We start from the raw sequence: 17660 nt of genomic DNA, 5'->3' as shown, positions 1-17660 counted from the left end.
AAGCCAAAAACCCAATACTGTTTTTTTTAACCTTTTTTCACAAAATTTCTCATAATTTACAAAAATTATTAATATCTGTTTTTTCTCACTTGAACCTTTTATGAATGGTCTAAGTTAACAATGCCGGTAAAAAAAATCCTATATTCATTCATAAACATAAGCACCAGGTTCAAATAAAGCAACCCTTTGAAGGTGGTCTCAAACTTTTGACCGGTAGTGTATATGTCAATTTGTTATTGTGGTTTAAGTTTGTTTTTAGAGCTTGAGCAGTTTAAAGGTTTTCAAATAGGAATTTATTTCATTACCGTCACAATTTTGACAACAAAAATTAATTGAAGAAAAGAATTTGAATATAAAATGTAAAAAGTGCGTTCGATTCCAGCGAAAAGTAAATAAATGTCAAAGTCTTACACAGCTCTTCAAATGTCATAAAATGTCTATAAAAAAAAATTTACCAAGTCAACAGGAGAACACATTCACAAAATCTGAGTCAATTACATCTATTTAAAGTGTTCCATTGGTAATTGTTTACCAGATTGCGAATGCCAATCAAAAATGAAAAAGAACGTCATTAATTTGACAGAACTGTCATATGATAGTTAATAACTCATTTTTTATTGCCATACGCACACTATTAATAATAATAATTAAACAATTTATTAGTAGACATCCAAGTAAGTATTGAGGTGAGATTGTAAAATGTAAATTCAAAACATTGTAAGTTTCTTATCGATAGGAAACGTCAAAATGTTTGTTCTTCTTATACATACATTTAACATTCATTACATACAGGAAGAAGGAAATATATTACTGTGATTATAAAAAATTAAGAAACAAACTATAATCAATATAAGAAAATAAGAATACAAAATAATTTAACATTTGTTCTCTTGATTTTTGACGTAATTCATGATAAAAGTACCGACATTGACATGTATATAGAGTTTGACAGATGGCAAAGTCAAAATGTCTATGACGCCATGTTTGTTTTTACTTACTGTCAAATGAGTGTATATTGCCCAAAGAACACTGACATTTGAAACTTTTGAGTTTATATTGTGCTATGTCAAACTGTCAATAAACTGTCAATTACATGATCAGAATTCGTATTATTATTAAATACAAAATAAATAAGTTAGGTGGCGCAACAGTCCGTAAAGAACTAATGACTTACAACTCTCTGTGTGGGAGTAATTTGAAAAGAAAAAACACTTTTCATGTCAAAAAAAATTTCAATTCCTCGCAAAAGGCAGTACCCGCGAAAAAATCATTAGGTGGCACAGACAGAGATTGCGCCCAAGACTTCTAGCGTCTAGTCTAGTACCAGGCACTAAACATCACGCCACAACCTGACATTTAAAACTATTACGTTTCTAATATAGTTTCAAAAAGGCTTGAAATCGGTTTCAAACTCTGTGCAAACATGCATCGGACTGATTTGATATCAAACTGAGCACTGTTCGACACGAGATTTAAAAGTTGGATAAAATATTTAAACTTTATAAATAATGTAGACCGAACTGTCAACTCTGTGAGTTTGGTAACTAATAAAACCTGACATGTAAACATTTTCCGTTTGTGCTATGGTTTTGAAAGGAGCTTGAAATCGGTTTGAATAGAATTTATTTGACATTTGACAGCACTGTTCGATTCAAATTTCAAAGCCGCATTAGACATTCAAACGTCAAAAATTAATGTAGGCCCTCGAAAGCTTAAATTTGTCTCCTGTATGTGAACTGTTGTATAAACAAAAACAAAACTGTGAACAAACCATAAAAGTTATCGATAACTTCCTTAGTCATCAAGCTTTCGTCAATTTTAACGACAGCATCATCTTCAACTGTCAAAGGTTAAATTCAAATGATAATAAAAATAACTGTTTTCAGACACTTTTTCTTTAAAAAAACAATCAAAAAACAACAATCATTCTTCCTCGAAGCAAAAAAGCTGAAAAAAAGACTATACATCGATTTTTGTGTCGACTTTATCAATATTGCCCCTGATCCAACATCTGAATCCAAAATCCGAATCGACATTAAAATTATTATTTATATAAGAACAAATATTAAATAAATAAAAAAACGAACAAGCGAAATTGCTGAGAGGTTAATTAGGTATTAGCGATAACCTCTTGAGCTTTGTTCATTATTATGAACGTGAATATTATGCCTCGTTCAAGTGCTTCAACATTCCTCGTCCCCTCTAGCATTTTAGTGCTTTAGCTGCTCCCAATCTCTCCTTCAACGTACAATGCAATTAGTGTATCGTTATCTACGGAAACAAAATTCAAATCGTGTGTTTTTGGACTTTCAGAAACTGAGTGCTGTCATTTATGTTTTCAGAGCGCAAACAAAAACGTTAAAAAAACACTTAGTTTTGATCTTCAAATGAATTGAGATTATGAAGCAATTTTTAGCGGGAATTTTTGAATTGGAATGAGTAAATAACGGTTACTTCCTAGAATTCTAAAATTAAATCGGAAAATATAGATCTTAAAAATTGAATACTTCCCACACACAAAATTTTAAGACCAACCCACCATAAAATTCTATTTATCTTCACATTTCAATCATCCATCCTTCAAATGTATGTATCCTCGTACATCTATCTGACCTCGTTTCTAATTTTGATTGACCTATAAGATTATTGTAACCATTAAGCACGAACGTCAATCAAAATACTTCACAGACAAAGGCGCCATCAAGCTCTACCATTAAGAACAATATCGACTTGTTCAAATAAAACAACAACACAAAAAAAAGACAATCATTTTTTAAATTTATTATTGAATCCCATTTTGATGACTGTCATATTAGTTAGCGGTTATATCTGTCTTTAGTCTAAAAAAGCTTGTTCTTCACAAAAGGCAATCTCATATCGCCTCTTCAAGAAATACAAAAAAAGATGAACAATTCCGTGCAAAAATAAGAAACAAAAATATGATTAATGATGTTTTATATTTCGATGGTTTCACACACAAAATTCATGTAGGCGATGACCTAATAAATAATAAATGTACACTCACGACAAACTGTTATGAACCTAAGACTTCCATTAAAGGCTTGACTCGACTCCCCCGCTTGGGTCGGTTTAAATGTTTTTAAATTGACAAATCATTGATTTAAAGACAAAAAAAGAGGAAGAAACAAAAACAAACAGAGAAATACAAAACAAATCGAATTTTGAACCGAAGAGTTTGTCCCAAACAATTGAGTATTACCCTATGATTTTGAAGTCTGTTCATTGAATTGTTCTTTGACTCACTTTTACGGGTTGTAGTTACACGGATGAAAATTCAGTCCAAAGTTCAACTTAAAATAGTTTTTACAGACTCCCGTCCATTGAATTTGGCTTCACAACCTTTCTGTCAAAATTACCGATGACAGCTGTCAAAATATTAAGTTAAGGTTATTCTAAACTCAATTTTGCAACTTTAAAGGACCAACTTTCTACTTAAATTAATTCATCACTTTACTACCGCCTGTCAAATTAGCCGAAAACAGCTGTCAAAATATCCAGTAAGGTTAATCAACATTCACACTTGCAACTTTGATAGACCAAAATACTATCTTAAATAGTTCTAACCGATGTATGTCATTTCCCTCTGGTTTAACAATCTTTCTATTAAAGTTAGTTAAAATTTGATTTAATTATATGTATCTTGTAGACTTCCTTCTTATTTACTTTGGCCTAAAAACTTTTCTGCCACAGTTACCTATGACAGCTGTCAAAATATTTAGTTAACTTACTGAAATTCAGAATTTATTTATTCCTGTAGTCTTCTGCCTTTTTCTCTCTGCCTAAACAACCCTTCTTTTAAAATAGCTAATGAGAACTGTCAAAATATTCTAAAAGGTATTCTTAAATCCACGTTTGCATCTTTGATGAGCCAAAATACTACTTTAAATAGGTCTTTCAGACTTTTGTCCTTTTCACTCTAGTTTTACAACCTTTCTTTTAAAGTTACCGATGATAGCTGACAAAATGTTAAATGAGTTATCCTTAGTTCACGCTTGCAACTTTGATGGCTTTAAAACTTTTAAGTCAAAGTTACCTTTGACAACTGTCAAAATATTAAGTAAAGTTACTTTGACTATAACTACACAACCCTTCTGTCAAAATAACCAATGACAACTGTCAAAATATTCAGAAACGTGTTCTTAAATCCACGCTTAAAATTTTGATGAACCAAAATACTACTTAAAATAGGTGTATCAGACTTTTGTCCTTTGAATTTGGTTACACAACCTTTTTATCAAAGTTAGCGCAGCTGTCAAAACATTAAGTAAAGGTTATTCTCCACTTAATTTTGCAACTTTGATGGACCGAATTTCTACTTAAATTAATTCCTATAGACGTCCGTACTTTACAACCTTCTGTCAAAATATTCGATAACAACTGTCAAAATATTCAGTAGTGTAAATCGCCATTCACGCTTGACACTTTGATAGACCAAAATACTACCTTCAATAGTTTTTACAAATTTAAAATCTTGTAGACTTCCTTGTTATTTACTTTGGCTTTACAACTCTTCTGCCACAGTTAATTATGACAGCTGTCAAAATATGTAGTAAACTTATTAAAATTAGGATTTTAATTATTTGCAGCCTTCTGTTTTCTCGATCTCGACTAAATAACCAATGACAACTGTCAAAATATTCAGAAAGGTATACTTAAATTTACGCTGGCAACTTTGATGATACAAAACATTACTTTAAATATGTTTTACAGACTTTTGTTCTTTTCATTTTGATCTTACAATCATTCTGTTAAAGTTACCGATGACAGCTGGGAAAATATTAAATGAGTTTAACTCAATTCACGCTGGCAACTTTGATGGGCCGAAATCTTACCGTAATTAAATCTTGTACACTTCCATTCTTTTTACTCTGACTTTAGAACCTTTCTGTTAAAGTAACCGATGACAGCTGTCAAAATATAAACAGTCCAAAATTCTGCTTTAAATAATTCTTGAAGACGTACGGTTTCATAACCCTTCTGTCAAAATAAACAATAACAGCTGTCAAAATATTCAGTACGGTATACCTACATACATGCACCAGTTTGGGCCTAAGTCGATCGATTTAAAACTGGCTTAAGACAGCAGTCCTACATTGATTTAGATAATTGGGTTCTAGAAATGAGATCCAAATTTCGGATAAAATTCCGCCTACCAGTTTAGTTTTAACTTAAAAAAAGGACACGTCAAAGTCTAGCTTAAAATAAGGCTAACATTAGTAATGGTACAACAAACTCAGTGCAGGGCGTTGAAGCACCCAAACTTATCAAGGTGTGAACGAATCAGCTTTTCTGGACATCTCCAACGTTTTAAAATAAACTCACTGCTTTTTCCTGAACTTTAAATTTGTCAATAGATTTTGACAGAACTTTTGACAACACAAACCAAAAAGTAAAACTTTTTGGGCTTAATCGTCCACAAAGACAATAACTTTTCGTTTATTTGATGTCCACTATTTTTCTAAATGGAACACCCTCCATAGAAACCATAGCTTTTCTTTTTGTATTTTCTTTTCTCTAACAACAAAAGGTTACATAATAAAAAAACATACCCTAGATAAAATGAAAGAAAAGTTCAAAGCAATTTGTCTCGGTTGAACGGTGTCAAATGTCAACTTGACTCTTGTCAAAGCACAAACACGCAGCACACAGTTACAAAATAAAATAAAACACCTAACCCAACACAAACGTTTGCACTATGAGCTAAGAACTAACAAATTGCCCCCATTGTCTGGGCGATTCCATTTTCTGTTTGTTTTCATTTCAATCATTTTGTGTTTACTTGGGCAAACATAAAACCCCGACCGTATAGAGAATGACACAAAACAACAGCCATACACGCTACACTATAGCCCTCTGTACTCAAAAGAAGGAAACAAATTAACATAATTAAGTCGACACCACAATGTTAAAATAACAACAACAAAAAAAGACAGCGTTTGACAGAGAAAAAGAGAGAAAGTAAAATAAAATGGTAGCAAGAACGAGACGTTGGTATAGGAAATTGAATCATTATATACATGTCAAATGATGTCCGTGTCCATTAGAGAAGAGTGAAGAGAGAATATAATAAATTATATTTCAGTCAAAGTTAGGTCAGGGCTAAACGAAGTGCTTTCCTTTTACTCTTTTTCGTTCTTATTTTTTTTGTTGTTATGATTTTCCCTTCACTATTTTTTATGAGTTTTTCATTTTATTTTAAATTTATTTTTGGTATATGTATGTAGCAAATGTAAACTTACCTTAAATCTAACATTACTCGTTGAATCAGAGTTGGCTAGTGATTTTTCTGAGGGCGTATAGCGACCACCATTTCCGCCGCCACCACCATTACCACTACTGCCACCTGTTGGTGTTATGATTTGTTGACCACCAACATTGCCACCAGCGCCACCCAAACCGCCACCAGCGCCACCGCTACAAATGCTGGTGACATTTGGATTGCCAGTACTGATGCCGCCACTTACAACGGCACCACTTGAATTGAACATCAAACCGCTGCCGCTGCTATTGCTGTTATTTAGACCGTCTATGCTGCTTATAGCTGGTGTACCACCTTCGGCTAAATGTGAGTGCTTATCATAGCACGAGGAACATATTTGCACCATGCCTGAAAATAATAATGAAATAAACAAATTCAAGCGCAAAACTAATGTTTGTTTAAGGTACAATTTCGAAAAGTGACATTTACGAAATGGTTAAGGGATGTGTTTTGCATTCCAACCAAAGATAAACTTGTTTAGTGTACTAAAACAATGATCTAAATTATGACAGTTCTTTGAATTTCTAAGCAAATGCGTTCCAAATTTAAAACAAATTCTCATTTTTAAGGGCAGGTTTGTTCATAGTGGACAAAATTTAGTTTGTAAAGGTTTTTTGTGTATTATGTTATTTGATTGAATAGCGACTTATGTTATGTACCTTTAATAACAATTAATTCAGTTATTTTGACAAAAAAAGAACAGATCAAATAAGTTTTTTAAGATGTCAACAAAAGGGCCCTTAATTTATATTTTTTGTCAAATTGTCAAAATTTAATAAAACAAAAATAAAAATTGTTTCAAAACTTACCCTGCGGACTTATGGGACTAGCATTTTTAAATGGTTTCATTGTTTTGATAAAAGGATAATAAGGCTCGCGTTCACCATTTTGACAACAATAGACTAAGCGTAATTGAGATGATGGCGTATCGCCGCCACATGTATAACAAACAAATGTTGTACGTTCTGCCACTGGTGCTGGTCGCTTCCTAAGCGAATAAAAACGTTCATTTTCTGCTGCACGAGTTGCCTGTAAATTGATAAAAATAAGTAGATTATTAGTAAGGTCAAATAATTATGATGGAATAAAAAATATTGGGCTTTAATATCTTGTTCGTGTGGTCATAATTTTTCCCTAACTAAGGTTTAATGCATTTAAGTAAGTAAACTTGTTGTTTATGTTTTTAATAAGTTTTTGGATGAAAGTATATTTTTGTGGGATATGCAAACAAAATTATTAAATAATAAGAACAAGTTTCATTTTCAAATCATTTCAATATAAGACAGATTCCGGGAATATCTCATTTGTGGGATATTCGTAAACAATATACCATATTTAAGTTTCAAAGTTTGTCACCAGTAATTAATAAATAATGACAACAAGTTGTATTTTCAACTCGTTTCAATGTAAGGCAATATCTTTAAATATCCCATTTGTAGGATATTCGGAAACAATAGAGCGTATTTAGGTTCTAAAATTCGTCAACACTAGGATATAAACAAAGAAATGTTGAATTTTCATTATATGGTTTTAATTTAATGCGTTGGCTTTGAATATCCCAACTGTGGGATATTCGTAAACAATATACCATATTTAAGTTTCAAATTTTGCCACCAGTAATTAATAAATAATGACAACAAGTTGTATTTTCAACTCGTTTCAATGTAAGACAATATCTTTGAATATCCCATTTGTAGGATATTCGGAAACAATAGGGCGTATTTAGGTTCTAAAATTCGTCAACACTAGGATATAAACAAAGAAATGTTAAATTTTCATTATATGGTTTTAATTTAATGCGTTGGCTTTGAATATCCCAACTGTGGGATATTCGCAACAATATACCATTTCATAGTTCTGGCAACTTCACCTTCATTGGAATACAAGGCTCATCTGTAATTGATCTTTGTCTCACTTATGGTGGATGGAACTCGTACATTACGAATTTCCAGGCAGGAGAAGCCTTTAATTTTAGAATTTTAAGTTGAAACTATAGAACGAGAAACGGCAGAGCTGTAGCTTTTTACAAGATTCAATTTAAAAACGCACAATGTGCTGCTTGCAGAGAAAAGCTTTTCATCGCAAGAAATTAGAACAAGCTATAAGGGAAGCGTATGAAGGGAGCAAGCAAGAAAACGAAAACAACCGGGTAACCTTTGTGCACCATGGTTTGATGCAGAATGCATGCAAGCTAGGAAACTAACGTTTGCTTGGTTAAGAATGCTTCGTAACAGTAATGGAGTAAGTTTCAGAGCCCAATATATCGAGGCTAATAAACTTTATAAAGCACTATGTTGCAATAAGAAAAAATTATATTGTGAAGAAAAAGCGAGAAACCTCGCAAATTGCACAAATTCAGCAGACCTTTGGAATGTAGTTCGTAACATGGAACGAGACTCACCATAAGCAAAAACTTAAATGCATCTTCATTGTGCTCTCACTTCAAAACGCTGTTAAATCCACAAAGCTATATAAACTACATTCAATTTGCTTCTCCCTGCTTTGAAGACGACATACTGGATGCACAAATAACAGCGACAAAAACGAATGCAATGACCAAAGATCTGCAAAATGAAAAAGCACCAGGGTTGGATCCCATTTCGGGTGAATTCTATAAGTTCGGCTCTGTAGAGCTCGTACAAATAGTAACAAACTTTAGCAATAACATCCTTGAGAAGGGTAATATGCCTCGAGATTTTAAGAAAGCTTTGAAAATCCAAATCCGATCCAAAAAGCTATAAGGGAATATTCTTTTAAACGTATCGTACAAAATTTGTATAACTATTTTACAACGGCGCCTTACATCTTGAATCAACCACAACAATATGCTCAAAGAGTTCCAAGTGGGATTTAGAGCAGGATACTCAACTGTCGATCACATTTTTGTACTTCGCAATGTAGCTGAATCTTTTGCAGCGCAGGGAAAGAAATTATACGCGTTCTTTGTGGATTTCAAGGCTGCATTCGACACAGTCGATAGAAGATCGTTGATATACAAATTGTACTGCAAAGGAATGTCTCACAAATTTGGAAGAGTCAAAGAAAACCTGCTAGAAGATACATGGGCTGCTGCCTGGGATGGTGAAGTAGTATCAGAATGGTTTGACACGAAAAATGGAGTAAGGCAAGGTTATACTCTAAGCCCTTTGCTGTTTGCGCTATTTATCGACGCTGTTATGGACATCCTGCCTGGTGAAATTGAAGTCAGCAGTACTACTATTAAAGCACTTCTGTTTGCAGATTATATAGTGATTCTAGCTCATTCACCGAAAACGTTACAACTGATGATCAACCAATTATGCAAATACTGTGGAAAACGGAACCTAGTGGTCAACCAAGAGAAGTCGAAGATCATGATCTTCAATAGAGAAAGAGACAGACTACGAACAAATGAGAAGTGGCACTACAATAACGAAAGACTTGAAATTGTCAACGAATACAGGTACCTTGGAGTGATCTTTACCTGCAATTTAAAAATGGAAAAGCAGTTGAAAAATAAGCTTGCAAAAGTTAAAATTAAAGTTTTTGAATCTTTTGCATGCTTTACGCAGCGAAAGTATGGGGAGGTCAGCAATATGATGAAGTTGAAAAACTTTTACGCTTCTACTTAAAACTCATGTTCAGACTATCATCGAACACACCAAACTAATCGTTGAACCTGGAAACTGGATTATCACCGTTATATACAAAAATACTAAAAGGTCTTAAACATGGATGAAGGACGAATTCCGAAGACGATCATGATGATAACAGTGAGCAGAAAAGTTAGATGGTATGATGAGTGGCTGGATCATGCACGTTTGTGTAATTTCGATCTAAGCCTAGACCAAGAGCCTCCCAATAACTGGAAACAAAGACTCTACGAGACCATTTACAACACAGACAACACTGCAGGAATGAGTATGAAAGTGAAGCAAGAGGATCCCTTTACAGATCGGTGTACAGTACACTCAACTATAACCTTCAACATGGAAACTACTTCAGAGACGAACTAGGTGTAGAATCCATCTCAATGATGCTAAGGTCGAGGGTAGAACTTCTTCCACTTAATTATAGGCCACACCGAGATGGCCTTCCAATATTGTGCAATATATGTAACACAGCAGAAATAGAAGACGTATTTCATTTTATAGGTAGATGTCCGACTCTTCGTAAAACAAGGCGACATTTCTTCGGTAAAGATACGCTTTCAAGGGAACAAGTTCGGAATATATTGAACGAATTGTCAGAAAAGCTATTACTTATTTGTAAAACAGCTCTTAAGTATATTAAGTAAATTTCAAGTAAATCATTAGTGATTCATTTTATTTTTCTTTAAAAATAGTTCTTATTTAAATTTAAAAATATTATGATAATTTCATAAAAAGTATACCAATCGGCAGACGGCAAAACCACGCCATAAAGATTTTGTGAATGTAAATTGTTATATTTTTATGTTGTTAATAAATAAAATCATTTTAATCTTAAAAAAAAATCAAAGTTCCAAAATTTACGAAAATAGTTAAATTTGTTTTTATTATAGCAAAACAAAAAATTTTAAGCAATATCAAATGTTTTTCAAAGTCATTAGTGGTTTTCAGCACCCGACTTGTGGGATATTCACAAAATCAATAGTTATCTGGAAGCACTTTATTTTATTGGTTAAGTGTCGCCAAATTTAAAACCTCTTTCAAGAACATTCCAAAAATTAAGGACTTCTAGTTTTTAATAACAATTTAAAACATTTCACAACAAACTTACTGTCAGATTGGATATTTTGTTGCGAATGTCCCACACATGGGGTTAAATAACCCCCTTTTTGATATGTTAATTCAGAACATTTCAAATTAAGTACAATTATAAGTTGTCAATCGCGTAACTATTTTACTATTGAAGTAAGTTTGCAGTGAGAAAGAATATTGCAATAAGCAAATAGACAACATTTTATGTTTGTAAAAAAAATTTCAGATTGTATCAAACACGTAACATGTTTGCGAACTTAGGGTTAGTCTTTTAAAAACTAAATTGAATTGTGTTTTTTTGTTTCAATAAACAAAATTTACAAATAAGGTTGTTATTCAATGGAATTTTGTATTTAATATTGTGTGTCACACCCGTCACCTTTTTATTTTTATAAAATTAAATTTATTGCCAATTTTGTCGTCAAACGCGTAACAATTTTATTTCAAGCAAAAATTAAAATTTTGAAGGGGAGATTGAAATGAAAAAAAGATAAATACGTTTTTAAACATTTTAAGATATTTAATTACATTTTCTAAAAGCCTTTAACTCGAAAATCCTTTGAATTCAATACCGAACAAATCCATCGATTTGTCATCCAAAACTTTTAAACTCATTGACAAATTTTAAAAAAGTCGATCTCTTAAAGTTGAGTAATTCAGTACAATCGTCTGACTTATAAATAATTCTACAGTCTGAATTTCATCGATTATGTTAAAAATGTGTGTCACAAAGGTAACAATTGGAGGCACTCATTTATAGTTTCGAAAGAGTTAATCATGTGTGTGTTATTTTAATAAAATGTGAAGGTTACAAAACAAAGACATAATTTACAATGGACGTCAAAAATAAGGATTTCAAAAAGGAACATTAAATGTAACGAGGTCAGAAACAATCAAATTCTTTTGCAAATACTCGTAGCATTTATTTTCGTTTTCCTTTTTAATATTCTTTGATTATTCCTTTCATGTGCAGTTTTAATGGATTTATTTTTATGGTGTTCTTTTGTGCTAAATCCATTATTTATATAAACATTAAGTTCTAGTAGATTTGAAGTACATATTTTTTTAAAAAATGCATTTGGTATTCTCAAACGGAAAAGAATACAAAATGAACAAAAACACAAACCATATATATTGTATTGTGTATATTTTTATAAAAGAGTAGGTACTCGTATGTTAGAAAAATGTAAATATTGATTTAAAATAAAAACAAAACAAGAAATTGACTTCAAATATTTTCTATCTCAATTTAAAATATGATAAACACCATCACTTTATTTTGCATCGTATTGAGAATTGGGTCAACAAAATCGAACAGAAACAAAACTGAATCGAGGTGAAAAATTAATTGATTTTTGTTTTGTTAAACAAAAAAAAATCAAATAGATTTCAATTGACCTAGATTACTCTTACTCTGGGATTTTTGATATTTTTTAGAAACATGAAAACAAGGGAAACACAGGTTTTAAGTGAGGTTTTCTTTGCACTGTATTAGAAAAAATACGTATTTAATTTGGATTAATTTTCTAAACATTTGATTTTCGACGGTCTATTTAGTTAAAAATGTACAAAAACAAAGAGTTTTAATATTAACCTTTGAAGGTGAAGATGTTACTAGTACAAGTGGTTTTTCGAAAGATTTCTGAAGGTATTCCTACTTCAAATTCTTAGGAGTCCATGAGCTAGTTATAAACTTAATTTTATTCAAGTTAAAAACATATGCAAATGGTTTTCCAATAAAAGCTTCTTAAGCATTAGGAAAAGGAGAAAGGCTTTTTAAGGAGATGTCAATGTAGATTGGTTTTTAATTTCTGAATATTGCAATGACTGGAAAAAACAGAGTGCAGTGAAGCATTCCACATTCGTGTAGTACGGCTTAAAAAACAATCTCTGCTCTTGACAGTACGACCGAAGTTGAAATCGACTATATACTGATGAGCATTTCTGAAGGCGCGATTATTACGGTAAAATTGCTTAAGGAATGGAATGCAACTAACTATTTCGCTGAAGCAATCAAATTCCAATGAAAAATGTAAGACGAGGAAATTAACGACACTGTTTAAATTACGTAAATAATTCAATGCTGAAGTTAAAACCAATCAAGTTGAAGGCTCTTCTTAAAAGTGATTTAAGTAATTTGCAGGAGCTCCAGCCTAGACATGGGAGATATACTCAAGCTTTAGACGTTATAATCTTTTAGATAAAAGCCAGATCAAAAGGGGGAATAACTTCTCGCATCACTTTAGGAAAGACAACGACTGAATGGCAGTATTTAATTTTTCGACGCATTAAATTCTACTCTTCTTTTAACAATTCTTTCTAGGTCAAAATTTAATAGGCTTGTCATACGTTGCCGTTGAAGATCCACATCATAAAACAGAGTTTTGAATCTTGAGACGAATATAAAAATCTACTGGTACTATCTTCAGCAAAGTAGGCAAGTGAATTAGAAGTTTCAGTCAGGAGATCATTAATAACAATGAGTAAGAGTGTTGAGAAACAATAGAACCCTGTGGCACACTAGCACTGATTGTTTATTTTAACAATTCTTTCTAGGTCAAAATTTAATAGGCTTATCATACATTGCCGTTGAAGATCCACATTCGAAAATCAGAATTTTGAATCTTAAGATTAATATAAAAAGCTACTGGTACTATCTTCAGAGAAGAAGGCAAGTAAATTAGAGGCTTGAGTCAGAAGATCATTAATAAAAATAAGAAAGAGTGTGTGAGACACAATAGAACCCTGTGGAACACCAGCATTGATTGCTTGGTTTTTAAATTGGTCCAAAAGGTTTTGTTGGATGCAACAAAAGAGGGATTTGGCAAAATCGCAGGGATTAATTTTCGATAAGAGCCTGATGCCGAATTATATCAAAACGATTGCGTTAATTTAGAGCATGTTTGCAGTATCTAAGACAGTTGACCATCCAAAGTTTCCATTAAGGATTTCATAGAGCCGAGTTGGGGGAAGACAACTCAGTTCGAAATACGACCGACGAATCTCTTGGAGTAGAGGACACGATGATGATGAAGTGTGTGATGTCTTCTGGTTCTCCGTTGTTACAAAGGCTACAGATTTGTGGAAGATCAGTTCTATGCGGCATAGAGTTAAGATTCAGTATTTCGACTCAGGCTCTAAATATTTAACTAATAGCCTCAGAAGAAAACTCGTTACTGAAATAATTAGACTGTGATGTTATTTGGTGGTTGAGCTTTCTATACACATTTCTTGGTAATCTTGTTGAGGTCCTTGAAAGATATTCACTAAAGATATGTTTATCAGTTCTTGCGATCAAATTATTGAACATGGTGTGCCATTGATTCAAATTGAACTCCAAAAAGAGTAGATTACTGCCATTTGAAGAAGCTATCTGGTTCCATTTCTTAAACAGGAAGGCATTTGTTTTCATAAGCCTTGTCATAATGGATTTGTGAAGGCTTCATTCATCCCTCCTCATAGCTTTCAATATGTAGTCTGAGTAGGTTTTAAAGTTTGTAATGCAAAGAGGTATTATCTAAGACTTGAAGAAGGCAATCTGAACAAACGTTTGAAGAAATACGGCTTCAAACTCCTCCAGCTGTAAATATCCAAAAACTTGGGTACCGTAGCACATGCAGCAGTTTTCAGTTGCTTGAAAAACACGATATTTGGGTTTAAGATTGATTTTTTGGTTAGAGTAAAACTTAGGCCACATCAAGTTTAGAGCTATTTTGGCTTCGTTGCTTTTTTCTTTCATGTGTTGAAACATTAAGATTGTAAGATAGCAAAAATCCAAGATATTTGAAAAAATTAACGACACCAATAGGGGCGTTGTTTAGGGAGCAGTTTTCTTCTGCGAGTCTTCGTCTCTGACCCAGTTCAAAAATCATTATTTTTGTCTTGTTAGTATTGACGCAGAGACTCTAGGATTCACAAAATATATTAAGTTTGTTGATTTGCAGCTGCAGGGTAGTTAGATTGTCTGTCAGTAAAACTAAACGGCGTAGAGCAAAAATCTGATTTCTATACCGGCAAAAAGTTTTCCACCTGGAAGTACATCACAAGCGTCATCAATAAACAAGTCGAATAATAACGGACTTAATATACACCCTTGAAGGACACCTGATGTTGTTTCCAACCATGCTTTAAAATCCACAAAGCAGGCATATAATTTTTGTTTCTGCTCGACCCATCTCCTGGCAAAGAGCGAATATGGTCTTGCGTTGAAAAAACCGACGAAATCCTTCCTGGAACATGTTGAATCGGTTGTTGTTTCAAACCATTTCGTCAACCTTTCATAAAGAATTGAAGTTAGAATCTTTCTTAGCGAGTTGAAACGAGATAAGCATCTTCATTTTTTAAGATTGGGAGTATAACCGCTTTGCTGAAATTGTTTGGAATAAAAGAATTTTCATTACGTTTGTGAAAATATGCCAGAAGTTGATTTTTAAACGGTTCTGTACTATTCTTGTAGAATTCAATGGGAATTCCATCTATGCCAGGAGCCTTATTATTATTCATTTTACTCAGAGTAGTTTCAAGCATTGAGCATTGTATTGAGATCTCTCTCTCGACACAGTACAAGTGCGAAAAAAGATTGGTTCAATAGAATCACTAAATCGTTTAAGTAAAGGCGGAGTCATAACACTCACTGGCAGCGTTTTCTTACGAATCATCAAAAGTTTGGTAACTGCCTCTGGGACATTGCATTATTTTTGCCGTAATTGTTGGCCATGTATAAATTTGTTCCGTCAAATATGGACGTTGCAGATCTTCTTGGCTTGCTTTATCATTTTCCCGTACTCCTCAGAAAAGGAAATTTCATAATTCCATTATTAAGGTCTCGAATTTATTCTGGAGCACTGGCATTAACCTAACCACGATATCTGAGTGGCAAATAAGGATCACTGTTTTGAGATATAATACGGTCAGGAAACCTTTCCTGCAACATTGCTATCGTCTCGTTGCTTCTGAGGCACGTAGAATCGCCATCTTGTTGAAATTTAAGATCGTCCACATCAAAGTTCCGGACATTACAAATCACTTATAATAAATTAGAAGCGTAATCCATTCACCTCAACGATTTCCCAACCTCATTTTGAAATAAGTTAGGTCCAATCTTACCTCTAGCCCAAAAACATCACCAAACAGTTCAACATTCTTAAATTTTCAAAAAATCTAATTACAACAGTTTTATGTACTTCTTAATGTAGAATCCGAGGTGAAAAAGGACCTGATCACTAAAGATGGATTTTCAAAGAAAATTCAGATCATTTTAATGGATTTCAGGAACAAATTAGCGGAAATACGACGTTGCTGCTAACAACCGCTCTTAGTTATTTTGTTAGCTGAACTTTAGAAACCTTAAGATGAATCATAAGTTATTATGTGAAATACGGTGGAATTCTTAATTCCTAACATCGCCTAGCAATTGACAAAATTGGGGTTTCATCAACACTACATTTTTGAGTGACGTACAAGATTTTGATTTTTCACATTACTTATTTCTATCAACAGCTCAGAAGGTGCTTCGCAACAAACTGCGCCTTCACCATCTTTCCATTTTTCATAATTCAAATGCGTTTAAGTAAATGGCGTTGTTTTTACTTTTCAAATGTCAAAAGATGAGAGCTTGAAAAGTGACAGCTGTCAAAATGGTGGGCTATTTGGAAAAAAGCGGAAAACCCTTTATTTGGCACTGTTATGTACTACGGTTTATAAAATACCTACTCATGTTATGTTGCCCCAGGACATGACCTATATTCACATCAATTTAATGATTTCTTTTGTCAACACTTGACGCCCCTATATCATACAATACTTGTTCTTTTTTTTGAAAATTAAATTCCGCCATATCAGCCGTGAAGTTGCTGCCAAATATGGTCCCCCCATAAATCATGTCAAATTACAAAACAAAAATAAAAAAAACGGCAAAATACAAATAAAACAAAAAGAAAGAAAGAATAATAAAACATCATTGTTTCGCTACTTAAAATGTCAAAGAACTCCTTTAGGCGTTGTTTCGTGTGTCTTTCAATCTCGGCACTTTATTTTCATGCCTCTGCCCATATTCGTCCCGCGCGACAACAACGACAAGCGACGACGCTGCGCTGCCCTCCCAAAAAAAAACACAATTTTTTGACGTCGTCGCTGCCGGCGGTGATGTGATCACGTCACACAATTCTACCGCCAGTCGTCGTTGTCGTCGTCAGAAGGTAGGCATATAATAAACCTTACCTACATCAAAGTCTTGTAACTCTTTTCGTCTTTCAATTCTTTGTACACGTACTCATTTATATCGTTTTTGTTATTACTGTAACTGTTTAATGTTCATATAAAAACAGCACATACTACATTATGTCGAGCGGGGGTTTTTGACTCTTTTGTGCGATTACCGGTATAGAATTAAAGCCACAAAATTTGTTGTTGTTATGGTTGCTGTGGTTGTTATTGTGTTTTATGAACTCTCATCATGGTTCGCCCACACGCCCATTGTTATTACTGCCCCTCCCACGTCGCCCACACCTTCTCTCACTTATACTTTGTGCCAAATGAAGTTTTTGACGAATTTCTTTGAGAAGTTGTCACGATGTTTTTTTCTTTGTTTGATCATTTAGGCCAAGTCATAGACCAAATAGAGTTAAACACTATATCACTCACTTGGGGGCGCGGGCAAT

The 17660-nt window shown here is 33.2% G+C and overlaps 1 protein-coding gene across 2 annotated transcripts in view; it reads right to left on the bottom strand.

Annotated features, from left to right (window-relative positions):
• Positions 1-17660, bottom strand: part of LOC129953707 (uncharacterized) — a 515388-nt gene that overhangs the window by 162697 nt on the left and 335031 nt on the right. For both annotated transcript variants that reach the window (XM_056067080.1, XM_056067079.1), the window contains exons 3-4: positions 7090-7309; positions 6261-6628 (exon numbers count right to left, since the gene is read on the bottom strand). In XM_056067080.1, the coding sequence (XP_055923055.1) occupies positions 6261-6628; positions 7090-7309 (588 nt within the window). The remainder of the gene's footprint in view (positions 1-6260; positions 6629-7089; positions 7310-17660) is intronic.

Source organism: Eupeodes corollae, chromosome 1 (genome assembly GCF_945859685.1).
Source record: "Eupeodes corollae chromosome 1, idEupCoro1.1, whole genome shotgun sequence".
Lineage (NCBI taxonomy): Eukaryota > Metazoa > Arthropoda > Insecta > Diptera > Syrphidae > Eupeodes > Eupeodes corollae.
Note: the sequence above shows the minus strand (reverse complement) of the source record. Positions and strands in the feature narration are given on the sequence as shown.